The 25,594-nt window shown below is 46.5% G+C and overlaps 1 protein-coding gene across 1 annotated transcript in view; it reads right to left on the reverse strand.

The window, feature by feature from the left end:
• Positions 1-387: 387 nt before the first annotated feature.
• Positions 388-25,594, reverse strand: part of LOC132460115 (kinesin-like protein KIF21B) — a 60,063-nt gene continuing 34,856 nt past the window's right edge. The window contains exons 14-24 of the mRNA XM_060055158.1: positions 24,698-24,766; positions 24,116-24,226; positions 22,205-22,243; positions 19,079-19,215; positions 14,621-14,801; positions 13,834-13,998; positions 12,330-12,447; positions 10,279-10,449; positions 7,618-7,817; positions 5,578-5,708; positions 388-4,765 (exon numbers count right to left, since the gene is read on the reverse strand). Coding sequence (XP_059911141.1) covers positions 5,609-5,708; positions 7,618-7,817; positions 10,279-10,449; positions 12,330-12,447; positions 13,834-13,998; positions 14,621-14,801; positions 19,079-19,215; positions 22,205-22,243; positions 24,116-24,226; positions 24,698-24,766 — 1,291 coding nt within the window. The 3' untranslated portion in view covers positions 388-4,765; positions 5,578-5,608. The remainder of the gene's footprint in view (positions 4,766-5,577; positions 5,709-7,617; positions 7,818-10,278; positions 10,450-12,329; positions 12,448-13,833; positions 13,999-14,620; positions 14,802-19,078; positions 19,216-22,204; positions 22,244-24,115; positions 24,227-24,697; positions 24,767-25,594) is intronic.

Genomic DNA, 25,594 nt, shown 5'->3' on the forward strand with positions numbered 1-25,594 from the left:
TTTGTTTATAAGGTAATGCAGCACAATCCACGACTAGAAGTTATCTCAGGATGTTGTGTATAAGGTTACAGAAGTACACAAAAGTTGGATAAATAAACATACAAATATATGACTCCAAATCATAAAAAATATTTCCATTATTTCCAAGCCACCCATTCATGCCAGGGGATGAGTTCCTATCGTACAATGGATTTCTGCCGCAGATGGCATTTTCAAACTCAGTTTGCGTATTTCATCTATCAGCATGAAACTTGGTATGCATAGCATTAACAAACAGACATCGCCAAACATAAAATTGTTTGCATGATAAAATGACAGGACATTCTTTCATGTTACCCCTAATCAAACAAAAAGGAGGCTTCAGAAAAGGACGACACAAACAGGAACAGCAGTATTCAACTAGGTTTTATTTTCGCCATGGGACCTCCATGTGTTCATCATTAAATACGTACTTACACTATTTACAGTCAAGAGACAATTTACATGGTTTGGTTACATGCATTGTCGGATTAAAAATAAAAAAATAAAAACCCAAAATGTACTGGACAAACATAATCAAAGCTGTACATCCATTTACAGTCTTTAATGGAGGAAGTTTTCAGTGCAATAAAAGGCACATATGACCTTCGACCGTGCTTAACGTCCCAAGAGCTCATAGTTCGCATAGACCTGCTACCCAAGTCACCTCATCTCTAGCCACACAAACACACACACACGTAATATCATTTTCTGCGACAGCAGGGCAAAGAAATTTGTGCACTTGTGGTTCTTCAACCGAGCACCCGAGCACACAGTCCCCTCATGAACAACCCTTGGCTGTGTTTCAGATGCGTTCCCCCGCTCTGCAGCGCAGTGCCCTGCAGGGGGATCTGCGCGTTGGTTTTGAAGGTCATTCCATCAGCCAAACTGGTCGAATAAGCAGAGAAGATGATGGCCGAATAATATGAACCGTACTCCAGGCGGAATTGGAAACTATTTAAAATTCCAGCAACGACAGTGAATCCTACATTTTTGCACCACCTCTACAAGTCCTCCTTATACCTTTATGTGTTGAGGCCATTTATACCTTTGGCCTATGGCTGTGGCCTCATTCCTGCTGCTCAGATGCTTGTACTTCTGGGGTTAAGGAACTCAAAATCTCATTCGTCACATGATCCCCGGCTCGCCCGCTGATTGGATGGCTGAGTCGGTTTGGTAATATTAACATGAGGTGTGCGTCTAAGCGGTAGCCATAGCCATTGATAGCTCAAATGAAGCGGAATAGCATTAATTGAGACCAAATCCTACAACAATGTGCTTGAGCTATTGGAAACATTTTCACACTCAGATTGTATGTAAAGCATTGTATTCACCAAACCAATAACTCATCCACCAACAGTCCACAAAAATGCCAAAATTCCAGTATAGGTTTGATTTGTGATAAACACAATGGTCATCACAAACTCTGTAAACTCGAGAGTCAAGGCTCGACTTTGGACTGTGTGCCTGTGAAACAGTGCTAGGACTGATAAGCAGGATTCGATAGCAAGTAGGCTACTTTATGTCTGCCAGCTACATTGTTAAACATGACAACATCTCTCCCTAGATTGAAACACAGGGGATACATTTATATACAGAAGATCAGCACAAGGGAAGGGGTTGACATTGGCAGAGCTAGAAGCTCACTAAGACAAGTCTGGACAAACAATCTCCATATTTCGTTTGTGTGTGCATAGATGATTACAGAATAACACATTCTGGGAGGGATACTAGGGGCGGGGATTCTTGTGGAGAATAGCAGCCAGCCAGAGACGTTAAGCCAATGGGATGTAAGCGCACACAGAAGGGGGCACACACACTGTAGACCCCTATGCACAGCACTGAGGATGCACAAGCATCTGCTTCTGGAGGGTTTTTGAACAAAACATGTTCCAGTCACCATGGAGCCAGGCTATACCTTAAGAAGTACCTAGGATTACTACTTAATCACAGTACAACAAAATCACAGTGGGGAAAAAAGAGAAAATAACCTCATAAAACTCTGCCATGTTTGTGAGGTCGGAGACCAAACGGTAAGCTGGAGCGCTATAGCAACCGGGCTAAACTGGAGGATTGGAAGCCAAGCGCGTTTAAGAAGAGCGTGAGTGGAAAAACCCTTGAGTGAAAAGCCAAATTAGCCAAATTAGAAATTCTAAATAAAATTATGGAATTTCCATTCAGAAAGAAAATTGAATACCGAAGTTAAGTATTGGAAGGGTTCAAGGGAACAAACCAGGATGGGAGAGATTAAAAAAGGGGTCTGCATGATTAAAACACAAACAATGAATGATTGAATACAAGAACGGGAGCACAAAGCAATGAAAAAAAATTGAAATTATAATAAAAATAAAGAAATAAAAATAAGCATTTGGTTAAATTCATATGAGCTACATACATTTTCTGAAATGTCAAAAATGATTTTGGCTAAAACAACCATCTTACAATTCATTCCTGAGTGATAGAACATTTTTCTCATTCAAACACACACACACACACACACACACACACACACACACACACCAGATCAAACATGTCAAAGGCTGTGTATGCAGCTACCTATTGCATTGTATACGGAGCTCCTGTCAAAAATTGTTAGAATATAACACTTAGTGGGACTACTTAATGTGTTCCCGCGTCAAGTTTACCATGTGCAGTTCACTACTTCTCTGTGAGTGTGTGTGTGTTTGTGTTTGGTACAACGGCCATCCATATGTACCAGTAATGTTAATATAGGATAAGATCCAAGCAGCTCATGATGTGTCAGAGTCATTAATCCAGTGAGGGAAGCAAACAGAACTCACCACCACTGAAAACATGAGGAAACACTGTGCTTAACAGCAGCCAATAGAGAGATAACAGATCAAACCTTTAATTCTAGACTTTTGCGAGCAGTCTGTGCGAGTGTGTGTGGTATCTTTGCTTGTGTGTAATGCACTTCTGTGTGTGTTCTTGGAGAGTGAATAAATATAGCTCAATGGACTCTAAACAAAGCTGTAGTACGAAGAGCTAATTCGCAATCCAAGAATGGAAATGATCAACATCCTCCAATAAGGCTCTGTGCGAGTGTATGCGTGGTGTGCGTGTGTGTGTATTCGTGGACGCCTGCATGCGTGCTAGAGCACCTGCTTATTTATGTGTGCATGTGTTTGTTTGAGCCGGATAGACAGCCTTGCTCAAACAACAAAAAAACAAATTCATCAAATGAAAGGTTGTCCGTCATGTCGCAGCGGAAAATAATAATCAGGACATTTAAAGAAGAAATCCCTCCTCACTCTGACTATTTTTAGCGCTTCAAACGGCTGCCGCAGGCAGAGCGGGAAGAGCACCAATTAATGTGCTTCTTCCTCCTCTCTCTCCCTGGGAAGAGGAGTGACTGGTGGGGAGGTGAAGGCTCCAGCAGGGCTCGGCAGTTTGATGCTGGTGATAAGGCTGGGGGATGTGGGTGTGTGTGGGTACTGGGGGCTCCCTCTCTCCCTTGTCCCGGAGCTAGGCGGTCCCTAAAGTACTTAGATCACAAGTATTGCAGAGTGTGTGAGTTTGTGTGTGCGTAATGTGTTGGGGATGTGTTGCATTATGTTTAGTTTCCGCTGAAGTAAGCAGTGCAGATATAAATACACAGTATGGAGAGGCGCTGGTGGACATGCTCTGTGCCAGGTCAGTGGTGGGCAGACCCAGGGGGCCCACCCAATGGGGGCCACCCAGGGCCTATTGGCAACATCAATTAACAGGTCGGAAAAGCAAAGCAGTCAGTTATTCTCAGAAACCCATAAATAGGTGCGGGCTCAGCTTTCTTCTAAACAAAAAAATAAAACAATTGAGGTAGGGAAGGACAAAACAAAATGGCAGTAAATGAAGATGGAGTAGCGTCAGTGGTGTAGACTGACAGGAGAGAGAGGGGAGAGTGGATTACAACAAAAAAAAATACAAAAAGACAAATGAGGAGCAAAACCATGAAGTACAGCGACCCTGACCCATGCATGTTTGTTTTCTACCATCAATCTTAACTTTAGTTTTTTTCATCTAATTTCAGTGATGGTTTATTCAGGAGCATCCTGTCCACGGTGGGTCCACCACAGCCAGCGTGGAGGATGGATGCTACCTATTGGAAGGCCAGCTGTCATCCAGTCTGATCCATGACTCATGACATAGAAGAGAAGGACCAACGTCCAGTCTTTGGCCAGGATGGGGGGACAGGGATGGTGAGGGAGTTTCAGTCAGTAGGATCAGGAATCATGACAGTCAATGTCATTCTAGAACAAGTCTTAATAATAAATATACACACAGGAAGATGTCTCTGAGCAGCACTCTATTGTCATGTTTTCGTTTCTGTTTTCATCTCTTGACAAATAAACAGAAGGACACTTTTTCTTTTTTTCTTTCCAGATGGATCTTGGAGGACCGGGAAAAGACGCATCGACCGGGTGTTTCTCTGGCCGAAGAAACTGGCAACAGATATTGGCACTTGGCACTTTAAGATTGGCAGATCAAACGGAGAAAACAACACAAAAAACAGCAGATGTGGTCCAACATATTGCATGTCTCTTTTTCATTTTTTTTCTCTAAGTGACGAACGGATAAATTAGTTTGTTAGCGTCTTTCAGGTCCAGCCCACCCCCCCCCCCCCCTGTGTAGGAGACGGTTGCAGGTCAGAGGTCAAAGCTACAGTCAATCCTTCCCCCAACGCGATCCACTGATCCTTCAGCTCTTCTTCCTCGCCTTCGATTGCCAAATCTTCACCCTCATGTCGCTTCAGAGACCAGGTAGAGAGAAGTCATTGTGTTATTTCTTAGAAAGACACAAACACACTTAGACACAATGTACTGTATACACACACACACACACACACACACACACACACACACACACACACACACACACACACACACACACACACACACACACACACACACACACAGGTGTCTGATTTATGAAAGTTATGACATCCATTTCCTTTAAACTGTTAAACAACTCTTATGGTATAAGGAACTCCTTGGCAAAGTGAACACGATAATCAAAGCTGTACATTCTCTATATTCTATAGAATGAAAGGATCATTAGGATCCTTAGGATCAGAACACTGCATCAAGAGGGCTTTGTTATCGCTGCGTCTCACAGCAGCCCAGAGTTGGCTCATAACGATATAAACCACGACACCTTGACCTGGTCAAATCTATTAGGTCAAACAAGCGTTTATGGAAATAAATAAACCCCCTGGCCAGCGTCCACTGGGACACAATGGAGATGGTTAACTCAGCCTGAAGAGGTGTAATACATTTGGGAAAAAACGCTGCTGGAAGCTGCTGTGAACAGAAAGGCGTCCCTTGTATGTAGCTGATATGTGCTGGTGATTTATTTATGAAAGGACACAACAAACTGAGGACAACAGAGATTTAAAGAAACCCAGGGAGAAATGAAGAGCGAAAAGATGAAAATAACCAGGGATGGTAAAGCCAACGGCGAGGGGAAATGAGAAAAAATATCTGGATGAAAAAGGAGGATATACTGAGGCGGTACGGGATCAGCAGGGTGACTAGAAGGAGGATGGTTAGTGTGAAGTACCAGAGGAAGGAGGAAGGGGTTGGTGAGACACTCAGGGGAGACTGGTGGCTCGGCCCTTGATGGCCAGCACCCGGCGAGGGAGACAGGGAGTCAGGCCCGGGACGTAGCTCCACAGCTTCACCCTGCAGTCACTGGTGGGAGGGGAGAGGAGGGGAGAAGGGGAGGGGAGGGGGAGAGGAGGGGAGGGGGGGAGAAGAGTTATGTGGAGAGGAGGGATAAGAGGTGAGGAGAGGAGAGAGGAGGAGAAGGAAGAAGAGGAGAGGAAAGTGGCGGATGGGTAGGTGGAGAACAGCAGAGGGAATTGGTGGGTGTAGAAGGAGAGGAACAGTTCAGGTGACAGGGCTCAACCAGAAGAAGAAAGGAGAGCAGAGCATGAGAGCAAAACACTACAGAGAGAGAGAGCGAGAGCGAGAGCACGCGAGAGAGAGAGAGAGCGAGAGCGAGAGAGAGAGAGAGAATTTAATTGACAGTAAGGAATAGAGCAACGATAGAGATGCAAGAAAGACTAGAGAAGAAACGCAGAACAGACGGGCGTACGTGTAGAAGGGGGAGTCGGCAGACACATTTTCATTATGCTGAGGACGACTGAATGAGAATGTGAATTATCAAACGCAGGCTTGTGCTGAGAGCAGAGAGAAGAGAGCAGAGGGAGGGTGGTGGCAAGAGGGCCAGCACACATCCATTATCTCACCTCCTCTAATGGAAGCACGGCCACAACAAAACACTTGTCAGATAATACCGAGAAAGAAAATAGGATCTGATCTGGCTCTTTGCAGAAGGCACCGGTACCAGCGGGTGAGCACCAGACCACAGTCCTGCTGCTGGAACCGGCAGAGGTGAGGCATGACCGCCATGTTGTTGTGAAAACATCAAGATCGGAGGCAGAAACATCATAAACACCACTATTAACCCCCCGGCAGCGCTGGGGGGTTAACACACACACACACACACACACACACACACACACACACACACACACACACACACACACACACACACACACACACACACACACACACACACACACACACACAGGTGGCATAGATGGACAGACGGATCGGAAGGCTGACATACCCACAGACAGACAGAGGGACAGAAAGGCAGACAGACACACAGACAGAAAGGCTGACTAAACAGATAAACAGACAGACCAGTTACAGTTACAGTTAGGGCATTTAGCAGACGCTTTTATCCAAAGCGACTTACATCGGTTAATACACACATTGACACACCGACGGCAGAGTCAACCATGCAAGGCGACAGCCAGCTCATCAGGAGCAATTAGGGTTAAGTGTCTTGCTCAGGGACACGTCAACACTGCTGGGGATCAAACTAGCAACCTTTCAGACCGACAGACATACCCAGATAGACTGACATACACAAAGACAGACAGACAGACTGACTCACCCAGACAGAAAGATAGACTTACATACCAGCAGAGTGACTGACAGATGGACAGAAAAAATTGAAAGATGGACAAGTCTGCGGACTGCCATACCACCAGCCAGCCAGACAGACAGACAGACAGACAGACAGAGAGATAGACAGACGAGACCACCAGACAGACAAAAAGACAGAGAGAGAGTTGGCAGACAGACAGACAGTCAGTCAGACCGCCAAACTAACAGACAGACTTCCAAACAGACTGACAGACAGACAGACAGACAGGGGGCATAACCCTAACCCTTTATCCATAGCAAAGTATAACGAGGACATTGTAGGGGGTGTGTGTGAATGAAGGCTGGTTTTTGTAGCCTCACTTGGCCGAGTCTGATGGTCACCTGTGGCACATTGAGTTATCAGTGTGCACAGGTAAGACCAGTTTCCCTTTAGGGCAGCATGGGGCCTCATAGGTCATTTTCTGCAACATTTGCAATTTTGAAGGAGCCAAGAAAAGTCACCTAGATGGAATGTGGCAGCCAGCTAGGTGGTGTGTAGAAAGTGACCTTGACATATATCTGTAGACAGTATGTACCACATTCATAACCTGATCAATAGATGCAGCCATAGATTTGTCGTGAGACGCTTAGTTCCTCTGACCTGGACGCCGTGAAGATGTGCCTGGAGTTGGTGCAGATAGCGTTGATGGGACTGTCATGACCTTTGACCTCGCCTATAGGGGTGAAGTTCTCCACGTTCCACACCTTCAGCATGCCCCCCCGGCAGGCGCTGAGCAGCATGGGGCGACCGGGCACGTACGCCAGGGCACACACCCAGTCCTTGTGGGCGTTGGGGATTTGCTGTAGGTGACGAGAACAAAGACTGTAAAACAAACGGACGCACTGCCGTGACGTCAGCCACTGGTTTACGCACGGCACAAATATATATATACTATTTTATTTTTTTATATGCATACATTGGTAGTCAAGGGGGCGGCCCTATTGTTGTTAAAGCGGCCGCCTTAACTGTACAGTGCTGGGGGAAACACTGGGTTTTGTATCATTAGATGAAATCTAATACGACATTTTTCACCAATAGCCCATTAGAGGAACTACATGTTAGTCGCTTCAGCCAAACTAAACATTTATAGCTTAGCTTCAAATTAAGGACTATTTAATGTAAACTGCCTGTGTTCGCTTTGAATTGCATTTGTTTGCCTGAAAGCAATTGTCTATAAATAAACTGAGTGGGACAACATGGTGGGTGGAGAATTGTTTCTTCATCAGATCCTATGGAGGAGTTTGACTTTGAAGACCAGTAATAACATTAATGGAGATGATTCTACGGTGAACTCTAGGATTTGTATTTTATTTAGAATTCTAGTCTACTAATAATATCTACGAATAAAGAAGGTAACGAGACTATTAATAATATCCCATGGAGAAGGTTCTGAGACCAGTAATAATATCATATAGAAAAGGTTCTGAGACAAGTCATATATTATGTAGGGAATGTTCTGAGACTAGTAATAATATCAAATAGAGAAGTTTCTGAGACTAGTAATTATATTCTATAGAGAAGGTTCTCCTTCGAAAGCAAAGCCTTCCAATGATTTTAATTAGTAAGTGGAATTAGTATTTGACAGACCACCACCTTGGCCAGACGTTTGTGCTTTCTAATTGTATTTTTAGCCAGGATAAAGAGAACTCTGTTCCAGACAATGCCAGTTCTCGTTTAGGCACCTCAATTGGCACGGTAACCATAACACTGTTGTGCTAGATTAGCACATGTTTGCTTTTAAAAGGCACCTAGCAAAAAGTGTGACAGAAAAGGACCACCTACAGACATTAATAAAGCGTTTGATTTATGTATGTTTCAACCTGCTGGCTGTCAAACATGGATATCTTATAATTGTATATAATGATGTCTGCCGATGTTGTTTGCAAGATTATCCTGCACATTATTAAACATGTTAAATATTTAGGATCCGATATCCTGTAGTATGAGGGGAACCCCAACACACAGGCCGAGGTTGCAGGCAATTGATTGTCATGTGGGAAAGATGATAGCCAATTAGGAGCCACGCTGACATAACATTATACCAACAATTCATCAAGTAACCATGGCTTTGGAAATGAAGGCACAGCCTGTAGCGGTAAAATGTTCCGAAGAAACGATTGTTCCAGACTGTCGTCCACCTTGCTTGGCGAGATTTCTGAGAGTGCTGTGTTGGCAAAGTCGTTCCCTTCCACACACTAAACGACTAAAACAGTTACATTTATCTTAATTTATCGAAATGTGTGTGGTCTCTCAAATTTTCTAAATTAGAAATTTGATCGAGTGTGTACCAAGCATGAACAACCTTTAAATCTTTAAATTGATCCATTTCCCTTTGCCGCAAGGACAACAAAGGCATCTTATTCTGCAAAAGAATTACTATGATTTGGAAGAATGTACATTATTACATAATAGTGATCTTTTGTTTTGTGAGTAGAACTTGTGATCAACACCACTGTACAAAACATTTAGATATTACTTTTAATTGTTTTGTAATTTCAAAAGTATCCCTTATAAATGTCAACATATTTCTTTATATGGACATATAAAGAGATATTCATTCTGTGGCTTAGTCAACACATTTGCAAAACGGAATCACACACTGAACCTCACGTTTTAACTGATTATTCTAATTTGCATTTAATTACATGTAATTTACACACGCAACATACAATTCGTCATCTTTATTGCTAAAAATATCCAAACACGCACGGACACACAAACGCGCGGGTGTGCACACACACACGCACACACACACACACACACACACACACACACACACACACACACACACACACACACACACACACACACACACACACACACACACACACACACACACACGTTGTGCTATGACATTGGTTTGGTACAGAAATCCCAAGCAACAATGCATTTTTATTTAGCAACAAAGGCGTCATGCTGCTAGCTCTGTGCTAATAGGAGTAGATTTAGCACAGCTCCCGCCCAGCTGTCTGCCATTGTCTCTGTTGAAACCTGCTCACGGTTACCTCCTACTACTAGCCTGCAGCCCTCGCCCACGACATCTAAAAACAGCATGCGCACACAGACATAATCCCACATGCACACACAAAGTCTCAGACACACACACACACGCTCTTTACTACACATTAAATTAAACATATTGAGCCTGCTTGCTGAGAACTCTAAAGCCATTTCCAGTCACAGTTCTAACAACACACAACACAACAAACATGCGACTATCTCTGGAGAGGAACCACTAACCCAGTACCACACTCAACACACCTGTGTGAGCTCCTGCTGCTCCAGGTCCCACTTCTTGATGCCGTTGTCTCGGGACCCGCTGAACAGCACGTCTCCCTGCACGGCCAGGCACTCGATGCCGTCGTAATGGGGGGGCTCAAAGTTATGGGCCGGGCCTACGTTACCCAGAGTGCCTTCTGCTACGTCAAACACCTGCGAAAGAGGAAAAGACAAAGGGGTGGTAGAGCACCCAGATGTGCATAACGGGCTGTCACACTCTGATTACAGAAAAGGAGGTTCGGTTTGATACCGGTGCGGTTTGACATCCATTGATCGAATTATAAGTAGGGTTGAGCACCGAAACTCGGTTCCAGTAGGGAACCGGTTCCGACGTAAACGGTTGTAACGAGATCGAATAAGAACGCACATTTCGGTTCCTCATAACGGTGCCTGACGTTTTTAACGCCCCCTGCCCCGCCCCCATGGCGCCAACTTGCGTCAGTGCTGGGCGCTATATCGGTTCACACTGAATAACGGTGTGTATTTTCGTTAGGATATGATTTTTTTTATATATACCGCCAAAAAGAGTGTGTCACGGCTTTCAAACATATAAACCATAAAGCCTATGGGCGCCTCGAGACTCGTGGACGGACTTGTCAACGCGCTGTGGCATCGCTTACTTGAGGTTGTTTTGATTGAAGGTCGGCAGGTTGTAGTGGGTGAACGTGAATGAACGTGTGTGTGTGTGTGTGCGTGTGTGTGTGTGTGTGTGTGTGCGTTGCGAGCGAATGTCATTTTAAAGTAACAAACAAACAAACTCAAAGCCGATGCATGCATCCAAAACTTTCTGTTCAAAACCAAATAAACAAATCAAAAACAGAGTCGTTATTCGCTTCAAATACTTTTTCTGAGTTATATTACTTAATATGACTTTGGCAGTAATGTTGCGCCATGATGCGTGCCTGCCTGCTTACAGCGAGTAATTCATATTATTTGTAATTATTTTTTAAAAAGATATTTATCAGTCACAGCACACACAGCAGCCTCTTCGGGTAAGTCGAGTAATTTAATGCCAACCGTAAATCTTGCATATCAAGTAGGCTAGCAAACACTGTTGCCATTCACTCAGTGTCCGCTTACTTTCTGCTTAATGTGAAACTCATAACAAGTCGTGCATGTATGCAAGTGTGTGCCGTTTTGTTTTTTTAAGTACCGGTTCGAGAACCGTTTTAGCACCGGAACCGTTTGAAAAGTACAGAGTAGGCACCGGTATCGGATAAAACCCAAACGATACCCAACCCTAATTATAAGTTGGAAAGCGTGGCTTCCAGCAGCACATAGAAACATCAAGAAAATTATAGTAGTGCCTGCTTTTATTGTTGTTGCTGTTTTGCAGCAACTTGGTTAGTCTGGCGCGTCCTGCCAACTGTCTCCTCTATGTGTTCCTTGAGACACTTTGGCTGAATGAGCACGCCCCACTCCACCTCACTGGTTTCCAATGGAGAAAGTGCTGCAGAAATATTTGTTAGGGGAGGGGCCATGCACCCTATCCTGCGGCGTGTTTCTGCAGAGGTTTCAGAGGCGTCTAAGTTGAAATTATTCTAAACAAGCCATAACGTTCTGGGCAGGGGCTGATGGTGTGTGTTTTCAGGTTGTCATGCTCAAAAACACAGATTCGACCCATCGTTTCAAACCATGCATCATGTTAACCTTTTCGGAACATACCGTCATTAATTAACGGTTTATGTCTACATATATTTTTTCCCAAGGTATTCACATATTAGTATTTTTTGGGACTGAACAATTATTGATTAATGTATTGTTGGGTCGCAGTTCGTACCAATCCCGGAACTGTAGACCTCGTACAGGACTGCAACAAATACTAATCCCATTTCACCCCGAGTGGGTACGTGTGTGTGTGTGTGTGTGTGTGTGTGTGTGTGTGTGTGTGTGTGTGTGTGTGTGTGTGTGTGTGTGTGTGTGTGTGTGTGTGTGTGTGTGTGTGTGTGTGTGTGTGTGCGTGCGTGCGTGCGTGCGTGCGTGCGTGCGTGCGTGCGTGCGTGTGTGTGTGTGTGTGTGACTGTGGGTCAGACCTTGACGTAGTGGTCCTTGGAGCCGGTGATGACCTGGTCCTTGCCCTTGAGGGGCTGCCCCACAGTGAGACACATGACAGAGCCGATGTGCCCGGTCAGCCTCCCGATGGCCTGCATCCTGGACACACACACATACAAGCCCACATGCAAAGAGTTACACACATGTTACATACACACACACACACACACACACACAGACACACAAAAACAAGCACGCACACAGAGACTCACAAACACACACAGAAACACGCATTACATGCACACCACACACAGACACACAAAAACAAGCACGCACACAGAGACTCACACACGCACACCCACAGAGAAACACACAGACAAACACACACAAGATATTCTTGGTCATAAAAAAAGGGTGAAGCACTTAAGGTCCAACTTAAACAGAGCTCAATATGTCTCATTCGATATCCTCATAGATCCGCTGCAGAAGTAAAAACTAGAGCTGTCAGTTAAACGCGTTATTAACCGTGTTAACGCAAACCAAATTTAACGGCGTTAAAAATTTTATCGCGCGATTAACGGAATTATTTTATAAAAAATAAAATATATATTTTTTTTTTTTCTTTTTTCTTTGGCTCAAAACAAAGAAGCAGTAGCCTGACTGCTATGTTCAAATGACATTTGTTCAAAGCAGTCGTTTAATTGCACTATAGGCTCTTTTTTTGTATCGTCCTGTTTTGATCAGTATGCCAATGTTGTTATCAATAAAAAATCATTTGCACAAGGCAAGCCGATGCACTTCACCATGTTGATAAGAGAATTAAAATGAGAAGAATTATGGGACAAAAAAATCAAGGGATATTTAGCATAGAAAAATAATTTGCGATTAATCGTAAGTTAACTATGACATTAATGCGATTAATCACGATTAAATATTTTAATCGCTTGACAGCTCTAGTAAAAACCAAAGCGGTCCACATAGATCTGTCAACAGTTTGTTTTGTTTTTAAAGGTCCCATGACATGCCACCAGGTGTGTGTGTGATACGCCTTACAAGCCGGTTTGAAAATCGGGATCTTATGACATCACAAGTGGTTGCGTCCACCTAGATGTGTGCTGGATAGAGCAGTCTACCAGCCTATCCAGTGGACAGTAGCAAACGTTGCCCATCTATCCGTCACACACTAGGTGGACATGCCCACTTGTGATGTCATAAGAGCCAGATTTCCAAAACGGCTTGTAAGGCTAATCCCACTCACGCCTGGTGGCATGTCATGGGTCCTTTAAGGTCTTCAGTTCTGTAAAAAGCCCAGCGATGCATTAAAGCAACTCTGTGTTTTTACTCAAATCGATTTCCAACTTCAAAAGAAAAGCTCTTCACGCTCAGGATTTGGCGTGTTCAAACGCACAGGGATTAGGATCAAGGGGGGGGGGAAACAAACACCCCCTCATCCCTGTTGTGTGAGGGACGCCTCGGTGAGAATACAGCCCGGCTGCTGTATAAAGCACACAGTGAGTTCTTCCGGGAGCGAGAGGAGGAGCGTACCTAGTGAGGTCCCAGATACGGACAGCGTTCCCCGCTGCGGCGTACAGCACTGTGCCGGAGGGGTTGAGGGCGATCTGGTTTATCTGGTACTCGCCTTGGGCAAAGGTGATGGTGCGCGTGGTGGTGCCCGCGCACGCGTCGCCCGCCACCACCTGCCCTGAGGAGCTGGAGAGGGAAGAGCCACACACACACCACAGGTTGTTTATAGGGTTGAGGGAGGGGGGGGGGGGCACAGGAATAAGAACCCTGGTTTGGTTTGGTGTCTGTCTGTCTGTCTGTCTGTCTGTCTGTCTGTCTGTCTGTCTGTCTGTCTGTCTGTCTGTCTGTCTGTCTGTCTGTCTGACTGTCTGTCTGTCTGTCTGTGTGCGTGCCTTCGGGGTCATTCTTCTCAGCAGAGAAGGATGAGAGCCAATAAACCGTATGATTACAGCGCAGAGGGCGATTGGTCGCGTAATATGCTTTGGTTCATTCAAATTTCGTGTTTCACAGTTTTCCTTGATATTTTCTATTCCATTCATATTTTCATCCATATTTATGTGCACGGTGAATGTGAGTTGAATCCCTTTAGTTCATTAATTGACTGCTGATTCAAACACTCTTTTTAATGAAAAATGTTAATGAAATGTTTAAACGATTAACGATTGTTGGGGGTTTCTGTTGGAAGTGGCACACAAAGCCACAGCGGGTTACCCGCTCCAGCTAACGCTTTGAAATTAAACTCAAAGTGCTTTTTAGCTCTCCCATGCAGTTCCCCAAAGGGGAAGCCTTGCAGAAGTTCTCCACTTACGTGAGCGTGCGGACACATTTGGCGTTGTCCCGGATGTCCCAGACCTTGATGTAGGAGGTGGAGACGGAGAAGAGCAGGCCGGAGGAGGAGCAGTACCTGACCGACACCACGTTGTTTGGGTGTCCCTTCAGAGTGGCCAACTCCTGGCCTGTCCCAAGGTTCCACAGCTTGCACGTACGGTCTGCAGGGACAGGAAGGAAGGCTTTAGAGGGGGACGGGGGGCAGGATAGCCTAGTGGTAAAAAGAGCAAGGTAGGTATTTCTGTGACCAAACCCATATAAAATATATATATACATATACTAAATCTAAAACCGAGGCAGAGAGAGGCTACATAAAATATTGTAAGGTTTAAAGTAGTATAGCCAAAGGCTTTTTCTCAAAAGATAGGTTTTCAAGCCTTTTTTTAATAATCTGCAGTCTGTGCCCTTAAATGGTCGGTGAAACTGTTCCACAGACTGGGAACAGCTGTGCAGAAGGCGCGGCCGCCCGTGGATGGAGCTTTGTCCTCCGAGGCTGGAGGAGGTTTGCCTGTCAAGAGCGGAGATTGCGTGAGGAGGAATGGGGGGGTGATGAGTTTTGTGAGTCAGAGGGGGGCAGTGCCATGGAGGCACTGGTGGGACAGCAAGGAGACTTTGAATTCAATCCTGTACTGGACAGGAAGCCTATGAAGGGATTTGAGGACGGGTGTGATGTGGTCGTTCTTCCGCACCCTCATCAGGATCCTGGCAGCACAGCTCTGGATGTACTGCAGCCGCTGGATGTTCTTGCTGGGGATCCCGATGAGAAGTGGGTTGCAGTAGTCCAGCCTGGAGGAGACAAAGGCGTGGACACGTTTTTCGGCATCAGGGAGAGTGATTTTGGGGCGGAGTTTCGCAATCTTCCTGAGATAGAAGAAGGAGGTCTTGCAAAGATGTTTAATGTGGGCCTTAAAGGTCAGGTGAGGGTCCATTCTGACACCGAGGTTAGTGCCTGAGGATGAAAGGTGGATGTCGTGGCGGGAGACGGTGATGCTGGTGATAGTGGATGACCAGGTCTGGTGTGGTGTGCCAACAAGAATGGCCTCCGTTTTTGAGCTGTTAAGTTGCAGGAAGTTAGCCGTCATCCACACCTTTATGTCTTCCAGGCAGGTGTTGATAGGGCTGCAGAGGGAGTTGGTTTGGTTCTGATGTAGAGTTTGGGGTCATCAGCGTAGCAGCGGAAAGATATTCCATGCCGGCTGATGACATGACCAAGGCGGAGGATGTACAGAGTGAAGAGGATTGGGCCAAGGACTGATCCTTGAGGGGCACCACAGGTGAAAGAGTGTGTGTCTGACTTGCAGCACCTCCCAGGAACACATACACCTTACTCCTATCTGTGAGATACGATGTCAACCAGGCCAGGGTAATGTCAGAGAGTCCGATGGAGGAGTGGAGGTGGTGTAGAAGGATGCGGTGGTACACGGTGTCAAATGCTGTGGTGAGGTCGAGAAGGATGAGAAGTGATGCCAGTGATGCCAGTGAGAAAGCATCAGCATTCATCAGCAGGTCATTGGTGACCCTGACCAGAGCAGTTACAGTACTGTGGCCAGAGCGGAAACCAGACTGGAACTCGTACAGACTGTTTAATATTAGGTGGTTGTTGAGTTGGGCAGAAACTACGCTTTCCAACACCTTTGATAGGAAAGTGAGGTTGGAGATGGGGCGGTTATTGGTACTTCGAGGTCAAGGCTGGGCTTTTTGAGGAGTGACTTGATGACAGCAGTTTTCAGAGATGTGGGGACATGGCCGGACCGGAGGAAGTGGTTGATGATTTTGGTGATCATCAGACTTATTGCAGAGGATTGACTTTTTATCAGGGCAAAGGTAAACGGGTCCAGGGCACAGGTGGAGGGCTTCATCTTCCTTAAGATGTCTTCAACCTCATGCTGTGGGATGTCTGTGGAACAGCAGAGGGGCTGAGTAGTCCCGGACTGAGGCATCAGGGGATGTGACTGGAAATGCAGGGAGAGCGGGGGGGCTGGAGAGAAGGGGGGTTGGGGAGGCAGGGGGGCTGGAGAGAGGGGAGGGAGTGTGGTGTGGGGGGCTGGAGAGAGGGGAGCGGATGCCTTTCTTCAACTTTCGTTTTGAAGAAAGAGATGAAGCTGTTGCACCGCTCCTGTGTGGTGTCTGAGTGTAGGGGGGGCTGAGGTTTGAGGAGATGAATAATGGTTGAGGTACCACGGCTATTGTTGAAGATGTGGGAGTAGAACCAGGACCGTGTGTCACTGAGGGACTTGCTGTAGGCCTTCTGATGTGACCGGTAGGCTCGTTTTTGAACAGTGAGTCTCGAGTTCTTGAACGCCGTTTAAGGACACGCCCCGTTCTCTTCAGTAGCCGCAGCTTACTGGTGTACCAGGGGGCTGAGCATGTGAAGGTGACAGTTCTGGTCTTGACTGGGTCATGGTGGTCCAGGAGGGGGCTGTGTGATGAATTGTAGAGATCCAACGGATTCAGTGACTGAGTTGGCAGTGGAGAGATGGCGGAGGTCAGTAGTCAGGGTGAATGGCTTGATGTTTTTAAGGTTCCTGAAACTGATTTGTCTGTCGGGCTTATTGAGGGGAGACAGGGTGGGTAGCTCCATTGAGATGACCTTATGGTCGTACACGCCCAGATCGTGCATCGAGAGATTGCTGATGGGGGTGGAGTTGAGGTACAACCAATCAAGAGTTGGCCTCTGGAGTGTGTTGGGACATTGACGTGTAGAGTGAGTTTGAGACCGTCTACAGAGTAGGTAGAGCGGTTGTTAACATGAATATTAAAATCACAGAGTGTGATGATATTTCCCTGGGGTTGTACAGAGTGTGGTGAGGAGGTCATGTATCTCGGGGATGAAGGCTGGATTCGGTTTGGGGGGGGCCGGTTAATCAGGAGAAATGTAATGGAAAGTGGCGGTTTGCATATGATGCAAGGCGTTCAAAAAAGGGAGTGAACCGGCAGGGACAGAGGGGACAACCCAAAGTCTCCCTGGTGCACAACGGCAAGGCCACCACCGTGCAGGGTTTGCTAAGGTAGGTGTAGCCAGAGAACACGCTTCATTAAGACCATGGTAGACCTCATGAAGTGTATCTCCTCGTTGGTGATGTGGTCATGAATTAAAATATGTGTTGTTATTGAGGGATTGTTCTAAAAAAGAGTTACATTTTAACGGGGTGCTGGGGTGGTCTTGCCGCAGTGTCTCCGTGGGGGCCGGAGTAGGCTGTGACCCACTCCACGTTTTCTGTCCTGCTTAGAGTGAAATAGCCTGGTGGTGACAGTGCTCTGATGACGTGTCTGTTGTGCGACGAGCGTCCAGATGGAGGGAATGCACTGCTCAGACTGCTGGTGGTAAACAAAGTTACTGCAATGTATTCCGGTGGGCATAACGGGGGCGACGCAGAAGTCCGAGTTCATTTACGATGGGGATGTTAAGTCCAGGAGCGATTGCGGAGTGGAGTTTGCGTAGTTGTGAGCAGGAAAAACTGAACGCCATGCCAACCAAGGACGGATGCCACCTAACTGATTGCTCACATCAAACGCGACGGGGCGACACGACTCCATACAGGGTCAACGTACAGACGCGAATCAGGCAACTTTTTTCTCTAGAAAAACTTGATTAAGTTTGGCGGTTGGAGCCCCGTGGCGGTGGCCCAGTGGCGGTGGTGCCCCGATGGTGGTGCCTGATGGTGGTGCACCGGCGGGCTCCGGCGGGAGACACTCCTGGGCAACCCCCACTACGATTCTCGTTGTGGAAGTACCGGGAGTCCGCAAACGGCAACAATCCCTTTCTCTTCCATTTCGCGGTTCAGTCTGTACTTCAGATTGACACGGAAGTGAAAGAACAGAGACGTCGGAGGACCCGATGCAGTCGTTTGAGATTCATAGTATCATCTGGAGGCGCACACAGCTTTTGGCCATGATAATATATATTATATGATATAGATATCTATGCATAATATGATGTTATTTAGATATAGAGCTCCAGGACTCCCGCCGGAGCACCCGGACTGTTCTAAAATATTTACAGAACACGGCCAAAAGCTGGGTGCGCCTACACCTGATATCATGATTTCGATCCATTGCGATACATCCACTGTAAACACTAGCACATGGTACCGTGGCCGCAAGCTGCTCAGGGACACATCCCCAGCCCCCTTGACCCGCCTCTCTCCTCCTCATTAGCATTTAAAGATTCAGACACAGAAACGTCACGTTTGTGGAAAGCTCTTTGTGGGACTGGCTCGTAGTGGCTGTAATTCTGCACCAAGGCTGAATTTCTTGAACGTCTTCAAACACTGCTTTAGGGGAACATTAACACCTATATAAAAGCAACCATAAAGTAGCATGCCATGGGACCTTTAAACATGTTGATCCCTCCTTCCACCCCACCGAGGAGTCTCATTGGCTGACCGTACTGCCATTCATGCATATTTGTTCATTTGTTTCTAAGGTGACATTTGACCTTTCGACCCGGTGAAGAGCAGCTCGTCGGTGGCATCCAGGCAGAGCACGGGCTTGGAGTGACCCTCCGCCACGGACAGACACTGCAGGGGGGCGCTGCGGCCGCCCTTCACCCCCCCGATGGGGACGATCGACCCTCTGCAGAAACACACACACACACACACATGAGGAGGTTACCCCACGACATGGTGCACTAGTAGGGGTAGCAAGGCACAGGCCGGTCACAAACATGCACAAAAGAGACGATTTCACAAATGGTAGAAATAATTATAAGTGAGGCTTTGTGGGGATACAATAAACCATAAGATACTTCAAAATCATTATGAAAACCAGCGTCAACACGCAGGCATCCACACACACACACACACACACACACACACACACACATGTATGTTTTTACACAATAACACAGTATATAGTAATACAGCAATATAGATGACGACTTGTGGCTTATGTTTTCATTTTGTGCTTTTTCGCCCGTCCTCTTCTCCCTCGGCCTCGTCTGGAGAGAGGAGCCATTATGTTGGGTGAGGAAGGATCAACCAAGGGAGCTTTATGTGCAAAAGCTGCCCACTTCAGCCTTTCTAACATACACACACACACAGCCGAACGCCAATGCTCCCTGCTGTCCAGCTGACAGAGTCTGACAGAGGGCTGCAGGCACTTAGAGAGCAGTCAGCAGAGCGAGAGAGCGAGGCAAAGGGAGAGACAGGCAGAGCGAGAGAGTGAGGCAGAGCGAGAGAGAGAGAGAGAGAGAGAGAGAGAGAGAGAGAGAGAGAGAGAGAGAGAGGAATGTGGAGGAAAATGGATCCCTGGTGGCTTCTGTAATAAAAATTAAGGGTGTGTTTGATAGGGAGTTTGAGGGTAGGTAGGGGAAAAAAAATAGAACGAGAAAGAGGGACAGAGAGAATAAGAGAACAAGGGAGAGAGGGAGAGAATGAGAGAAAGTGAAAGAGAGATCAGGAAGGAAGGGAGGGGATGGTGGGAAGATACAGGGAAGAAGAGATGGAGTGGGTATTGCTTATAGGACAGGATATGCTGCTGAGTGAGTGACCAAGAGAAAAAAGAGGGGGAGCAGAGAGCAAGTGCAAGACAGTGGGAGAGAAGTAAAAGAGAGAGGAGATGAGGAGAGAGCCAGAACGAGAGAGGAGGAGCAGGACCGTTTGCTTTGCTAGAATAATGTGTTGGCATATTGTCAAAGTTGCCAGAGAGATTTCTTTCTCCTACCGGTGTCAGAACGCTGCATGACGTCTTCAACCTCAACCTCAACAAGCTTTACCAGCGCATCGTTAAACCACCCGGAGACAAAGACAGATCAGGCACGTTCCCACACGTCTTACGAAGAAATTCAAATTAAAAGGGACGAGATTGGTGTTTGTGACAGCCACAGACTTTTAAAGCCCAACCATACCACAGCCATAGCTTAACAAACAAGTGATGGAACCCATCCTTGTTTCATAGAACAGCTCAGTGAAGAGCTGTAACCATGTTGTTTCATCTTTCACAGCTCAAGCATCGAAAGAAAAGATATATTGTTCAATAGAGTGATCTGATTGGCTGTATAATGTTTGGATATTAGGGTTATCAAAGTGAGGAGGCTTCCCCTTTGATACAGGCAAGATTGCAGCTGACAGCAGAATTATTATGGATTCAGGATCAATCAAAGGAGAAAGGATTGTCGAATGATGGTAGAGAGGGACGGGAAAGAGAGAGAGAGAGACAGAATCAGAGTAAGAGGATATATAGATAAAGAGGAGACATGGGAGGGAGAAAGGTAGAGAGGAATAGAGGAGAGAAAGAGACAGAAGGGAGAGATAGCTAGAGAGAGGGATAGAGTAGAGAGGGATAGAGTAGAGAGAGAGGTACGAGTAGATGGGATGCGAGTGTAGCCTGGTGTTAATAATATGGTGGAAAGGAGGATGGGCAGCGTTTGAGCGTGAGACACACACAACCCTCTCTCAACCTAGGGGTCAATCATCTTAACCCCGGGCTGCCATGAACTGGTCTCTGGAGGCGGTATGGTTAAAGCATCTGACCAGCATTGTGGATAATGTCTGTGTAGCATCGTGTTGCTAAACTTCTAATATGAGAGCGACCTGAATGCATTATAGATGATGATAGACTGATTTTTTCATATCAATCTATCTGTTTTCATGAGGCATTTTCAGTGTGTCAGGTAGAATAGATTTGATACAGATTGAGTGAGTGTGTGGTCTGCTATGCAAGGAGTTGACGTGTGTGTGTGTGTGTGTGTGTGTGTGTGTGTGTGTGTGTGTGTGTGTGTGTGTGTGTGTGTGTGTGTGTGTGTGTGTGTGTGTGTGTGTGTGTGTGGTTGAATACTGTACATGTGTGAGAGGTAGAATAAAGGGACATTGTTCCTCCCAGCCCAGATGGGATTTGGCACAGTGGCTGCAGATCCTTTGTGGTTCTCCTCAGCCACCCCCCCTGCTCTGTAGGGGGGGATGGAGTTCTTACCCGCCTCCCTTTTCACAAGGAGCCATAGAAATGTGTCCCCACATGGGTCGGATGTATAGTTGTAAGAGCTGAATGAAAGCATGCGATAGTACAACACAGATTAATATTGGAAAATGACCACGTCCATTTTTATTTTTTTAGCAATGTCGACTTAGCCTTAGTGGAAAGGGATGAAGAATTTATTTTCTGTCCACATTTCATTTGGTTATCATCTTCTCTTGTTTGATCTGGATGGTTCTGTTCTGCTTTAATACAGAACCCCCCCTTCCGGGATTTATAAAGCCGCATCTGCTCTTCTGTCTCATCAAACCGTAGTGAGGCTCATGCAGGCCTATCATCATGTACAATGAGAAATGCACGTACACACGCACACACACACACACACACACACACACACACACATACACACACACACGCCACACTGTTAAAGACAAGGGATGGAAGCAGTAAGCAGTGATGTGGTTAAAACATGCACCACACGGCATCCCGCCACCTCATCCAATCAAAAAACACAGCAGAGGTTGAACCGGCCAGGCAGGTGATGGACGGAGAGCCAGATGGACACAGGTGACCGGTGGGAAGGAGGCGGGACTACAGGGCAGGGGGAGTCAACAAGCAAGACAATAAAGTCAGAAAGACTGGGTTCCTCTACCTGAGCACCTCGGAGAGAGAGGAGTCGCTGTCGTCCGACCTGGAGGCAGAAGGATCAGGAATGATGGAGGAGGAGGAGGAGGAGGAGGAGGAGGAGGACAGGGTTAACCACACTTAGGAGGACAGAAAGGAGTTACTGTCATAATGAAGTCAACATGGAGGAAGAAAGGAAGGAAGGGCGGCAGTCGGGTTTTAATGAAGCGACACCATTTTCTCGACAAGCAGATGGGGAAGTTAGGGAGCTTGAGGTGGGCACTTGTCCACACATAAAGTCTGCTCTGTGAATACAGGAAGACGGGGATAACCCGAGGGGTGTTTTGTATCCCTACATCACATGTGCTATGCAAGGAGCAGGCTGCAATGGTGGAGAAGCGTCTACACCGCAGACCGGCTCGCCGCCGGTCATCACCGAACTCGTCAACTTGTATTGAGAGCGAGAGACTAGACGGTACAACGGCTTCAGGGAAAGAAAAGAGGAAGACAGAATGAACAATAACAGGGCTAGGGTGGTGGAGTGTGGGGGGGGGGGGGAGGGGTCAAGTCAGAGGTTAAAGGTTAAGGGAAGACATCAGTCATGGAAACTGGGAATGAGACGCCGGGCCACCGATACCAAGGGGGGGGTAATGAACGCACACGTCATTAGGCTACTTTAAAGCTTTTACAAAGCTAGGAGGAATAGGGTCGGCATCGACGCCGTCACAACAGTGAAGAGCAGTAGGGGGGGGGTAACGTGATTGATTGGATGAAGAGGGTGTCAATCATCCTCAAATTGGAGCGTTATAATGCAGTCGATGAAGGAAATCCAAATTCACTCGGAGATATTGACATTTACTTGAATGTAAAGGGAAATGCTAGCCTGGGGACATATTATGTTGTTGCTGTTATCGTTGTCTGAACACTGATGGACAGTTTGACACATGTCTACATTTTTTCAGCTTGACTGTGTGTCTAAAACAAAACGTATAAAGCATTATAAAATGTTTGGGAGCTTTCCTGAGTGATCAGTATGAGAATCAGACAGATGTTTTCAAACTGGTACAGATGGACGCTTTACTATCCCTAATGAGCTGTTTGAGCTATGAGTTATCTAAACACGTTTAAATTAGTTTATCATGGAACTGACTCCAAAGCTAATAATTAATGTGGGATAAATCCATCACGCACTCACACAAACGCAGTAACGCACACAAACTCTCATGCAAACACACTCAAACATACAAATAAAAACTAAACGACCACACCGTCAAGCATAAGGTGATTCATCTGTCAGAAGAAAGGACCTGTTGGAGTGCAAAATATGAAAAACATGCAGAAAAACAATAACAGACAAAACAGGAAATACAAACATGGAAGGAAAGATCTCCTCGCTCTCGGTCCCTCTCCACGGAGGCTGGGTTTTTATTGACAGGAGGAAGTGACCGAGGTGCTTTTAGAGGCGAGCTTTGAAAGCTTTGGTAGTACGACTGAGCACTGGTCCCTCTGTGAGGTGAAAGAACACCTTCTCGTAGGTCAATCTATACCCTGGGGGTGAGAGGCACCCCACGGGCCTGACCCCCCCCCCCCCCCCCCCACCACACACACACACACACACACACACACACACACAGACAGTCAAACACACAGTCACACATACACACAGTCTGTTTTGATCGCAATGTAAGGACACAAAAGAGCCGTTTGGTTGGAGTGTCACCCAGTGATTTAAGTGTGTGTGTGTGTGTCTGTATGCGTGTTTGTGTGCCTGCGTGCCTGCATGTTTGCGCACATACAGTAGGTGTGTGTGTATTGTGAAAAGGTGAGTGTGTGTGTGGGTGCAATTTGTGTAGCTTTCTTGTTGTGTGTCTTTGAGTAAATATATAAGAGTGTGTCTGTGTGTGATTATGTGTGCGAGTGCGAGAGCGAGTGTCCTCACTTGTCCAGCGCGGTGCCCTGGGTGTGATTGCTGGTGAGCCTGGAGAAGACGTTGCGGTCGTTCCTGATCCGGAGCGGGGGGGAGGAAGGAGGGGTGGAGCCGTCGGCCGGCCTGACACATGGGGGAGGAAAAAAAGATAAAAAGATGGAACACAGACTTGAAAAAAATTATAAAAAGATGGAACACAGACTTGCAGGAATTTTGGATGAACCTGGTCAAACTCTGAACACACAAACGGTTCCAAAGCAACTGAGAAACAATTGTTGGTTGTGGGTAGATTGTCAAAACACAACACGCTAGGGTTGCCCGATCTTCCGAGGAAAACAAGCAAGCGTGTACGCAGAGTATTTTGCTCGGGCATGCAGCCAGTGTTTCCAGCACATTTCATAACGGCAAACGCACCGAGTATGCAAGTGTGGTTAACATGCTAACCACATGCACCTTCGGAAGCAACCCGGGTTCGATTGGGACGATCCAATGCACCAGGTCATTGCATGTCAACCCACCTTCCAGTCTCCCTCCACTCTCCTGGCATAAAGCCAGTCACATGTATTTATTCATATGTGACAGGGCTGTTGTTACCTGTATGCACGGTCGTAGGACTTCCTCCGCATCAAGGGGGAAGTCTCATAACCCCGGGACTGCCTAGGACTGAGGGCGTGGGAACGCACACACACACACACACACACACACACACACACACACACACACACACACACACACACACACACACACACACACACTAAGCAACAAGCTCTAGCCTACATCGTTTTTTGATTGGCTTACAAACACCAGGTTATTAGGTCATAATTCTGTGCTTATTAGTAAAAAAATGTAATGCAGGCACCTTTTTTTCACCCTAACAACTAGACTACATCCTAATAGCGCGTTCAAATTCTACATGTCCTTCGACGGATGATGGAGGGCGTGTCTGACGTATGGGGGAGGAGTCTTTTAGACGCAGCCTGCAGCCAATGAAATCGTCTCCCGCTAACAAAGCCGGCTTTTTTCAGTTTCATCCTGCTTGTTAATGCAAAAGGGATACCGTAGTTGCAAGGAGAGTGTTGCTTCGCGTGGCCATCAATCTCCGTGCTGCCGGCCGGCTTTGTTACATATTCATGCGTTTCCCCGGGTTCTACCACAATGGCAATATCATTGGGCAGTCCAAGCAGCGTCGCAGTTACTACAATGTATTTCGAGAGTGGCCGAATAAAAAAAAGGCAATGAGATCCGTCGACGGACAAGTACAGTGTGAACGCTGTGTAACCCCTTCACCCTAACCACTAGACTACACCCTAACCACTAGACTACATTCTACCCACTAGACTACACTCTAACCACTAGACTACACCCTAACCACTAGACTACATCCTAACCACTAGACTACACCCTAACCACTAGACTACACCCTAACCACTAGACTACACCCTAACCACTAGACTACACCCTAACCACTAGACTGCACTCTACCCACTAATC

This window comes from Gadus macrocephalus, chromosome 1 (genome assembly GCF_031168955.1).
Source record: "Gadus macrocephalus chromosome 1, ASM3116895v1".
In the NCBI taxonomy this organism is placed as follows: domain Eukaryota; kingdom Metazoa; phylum Chordata; class Actinopteri; order Gadiformes; family Gadidae; genus Gadus; species Gadus macrocephalus.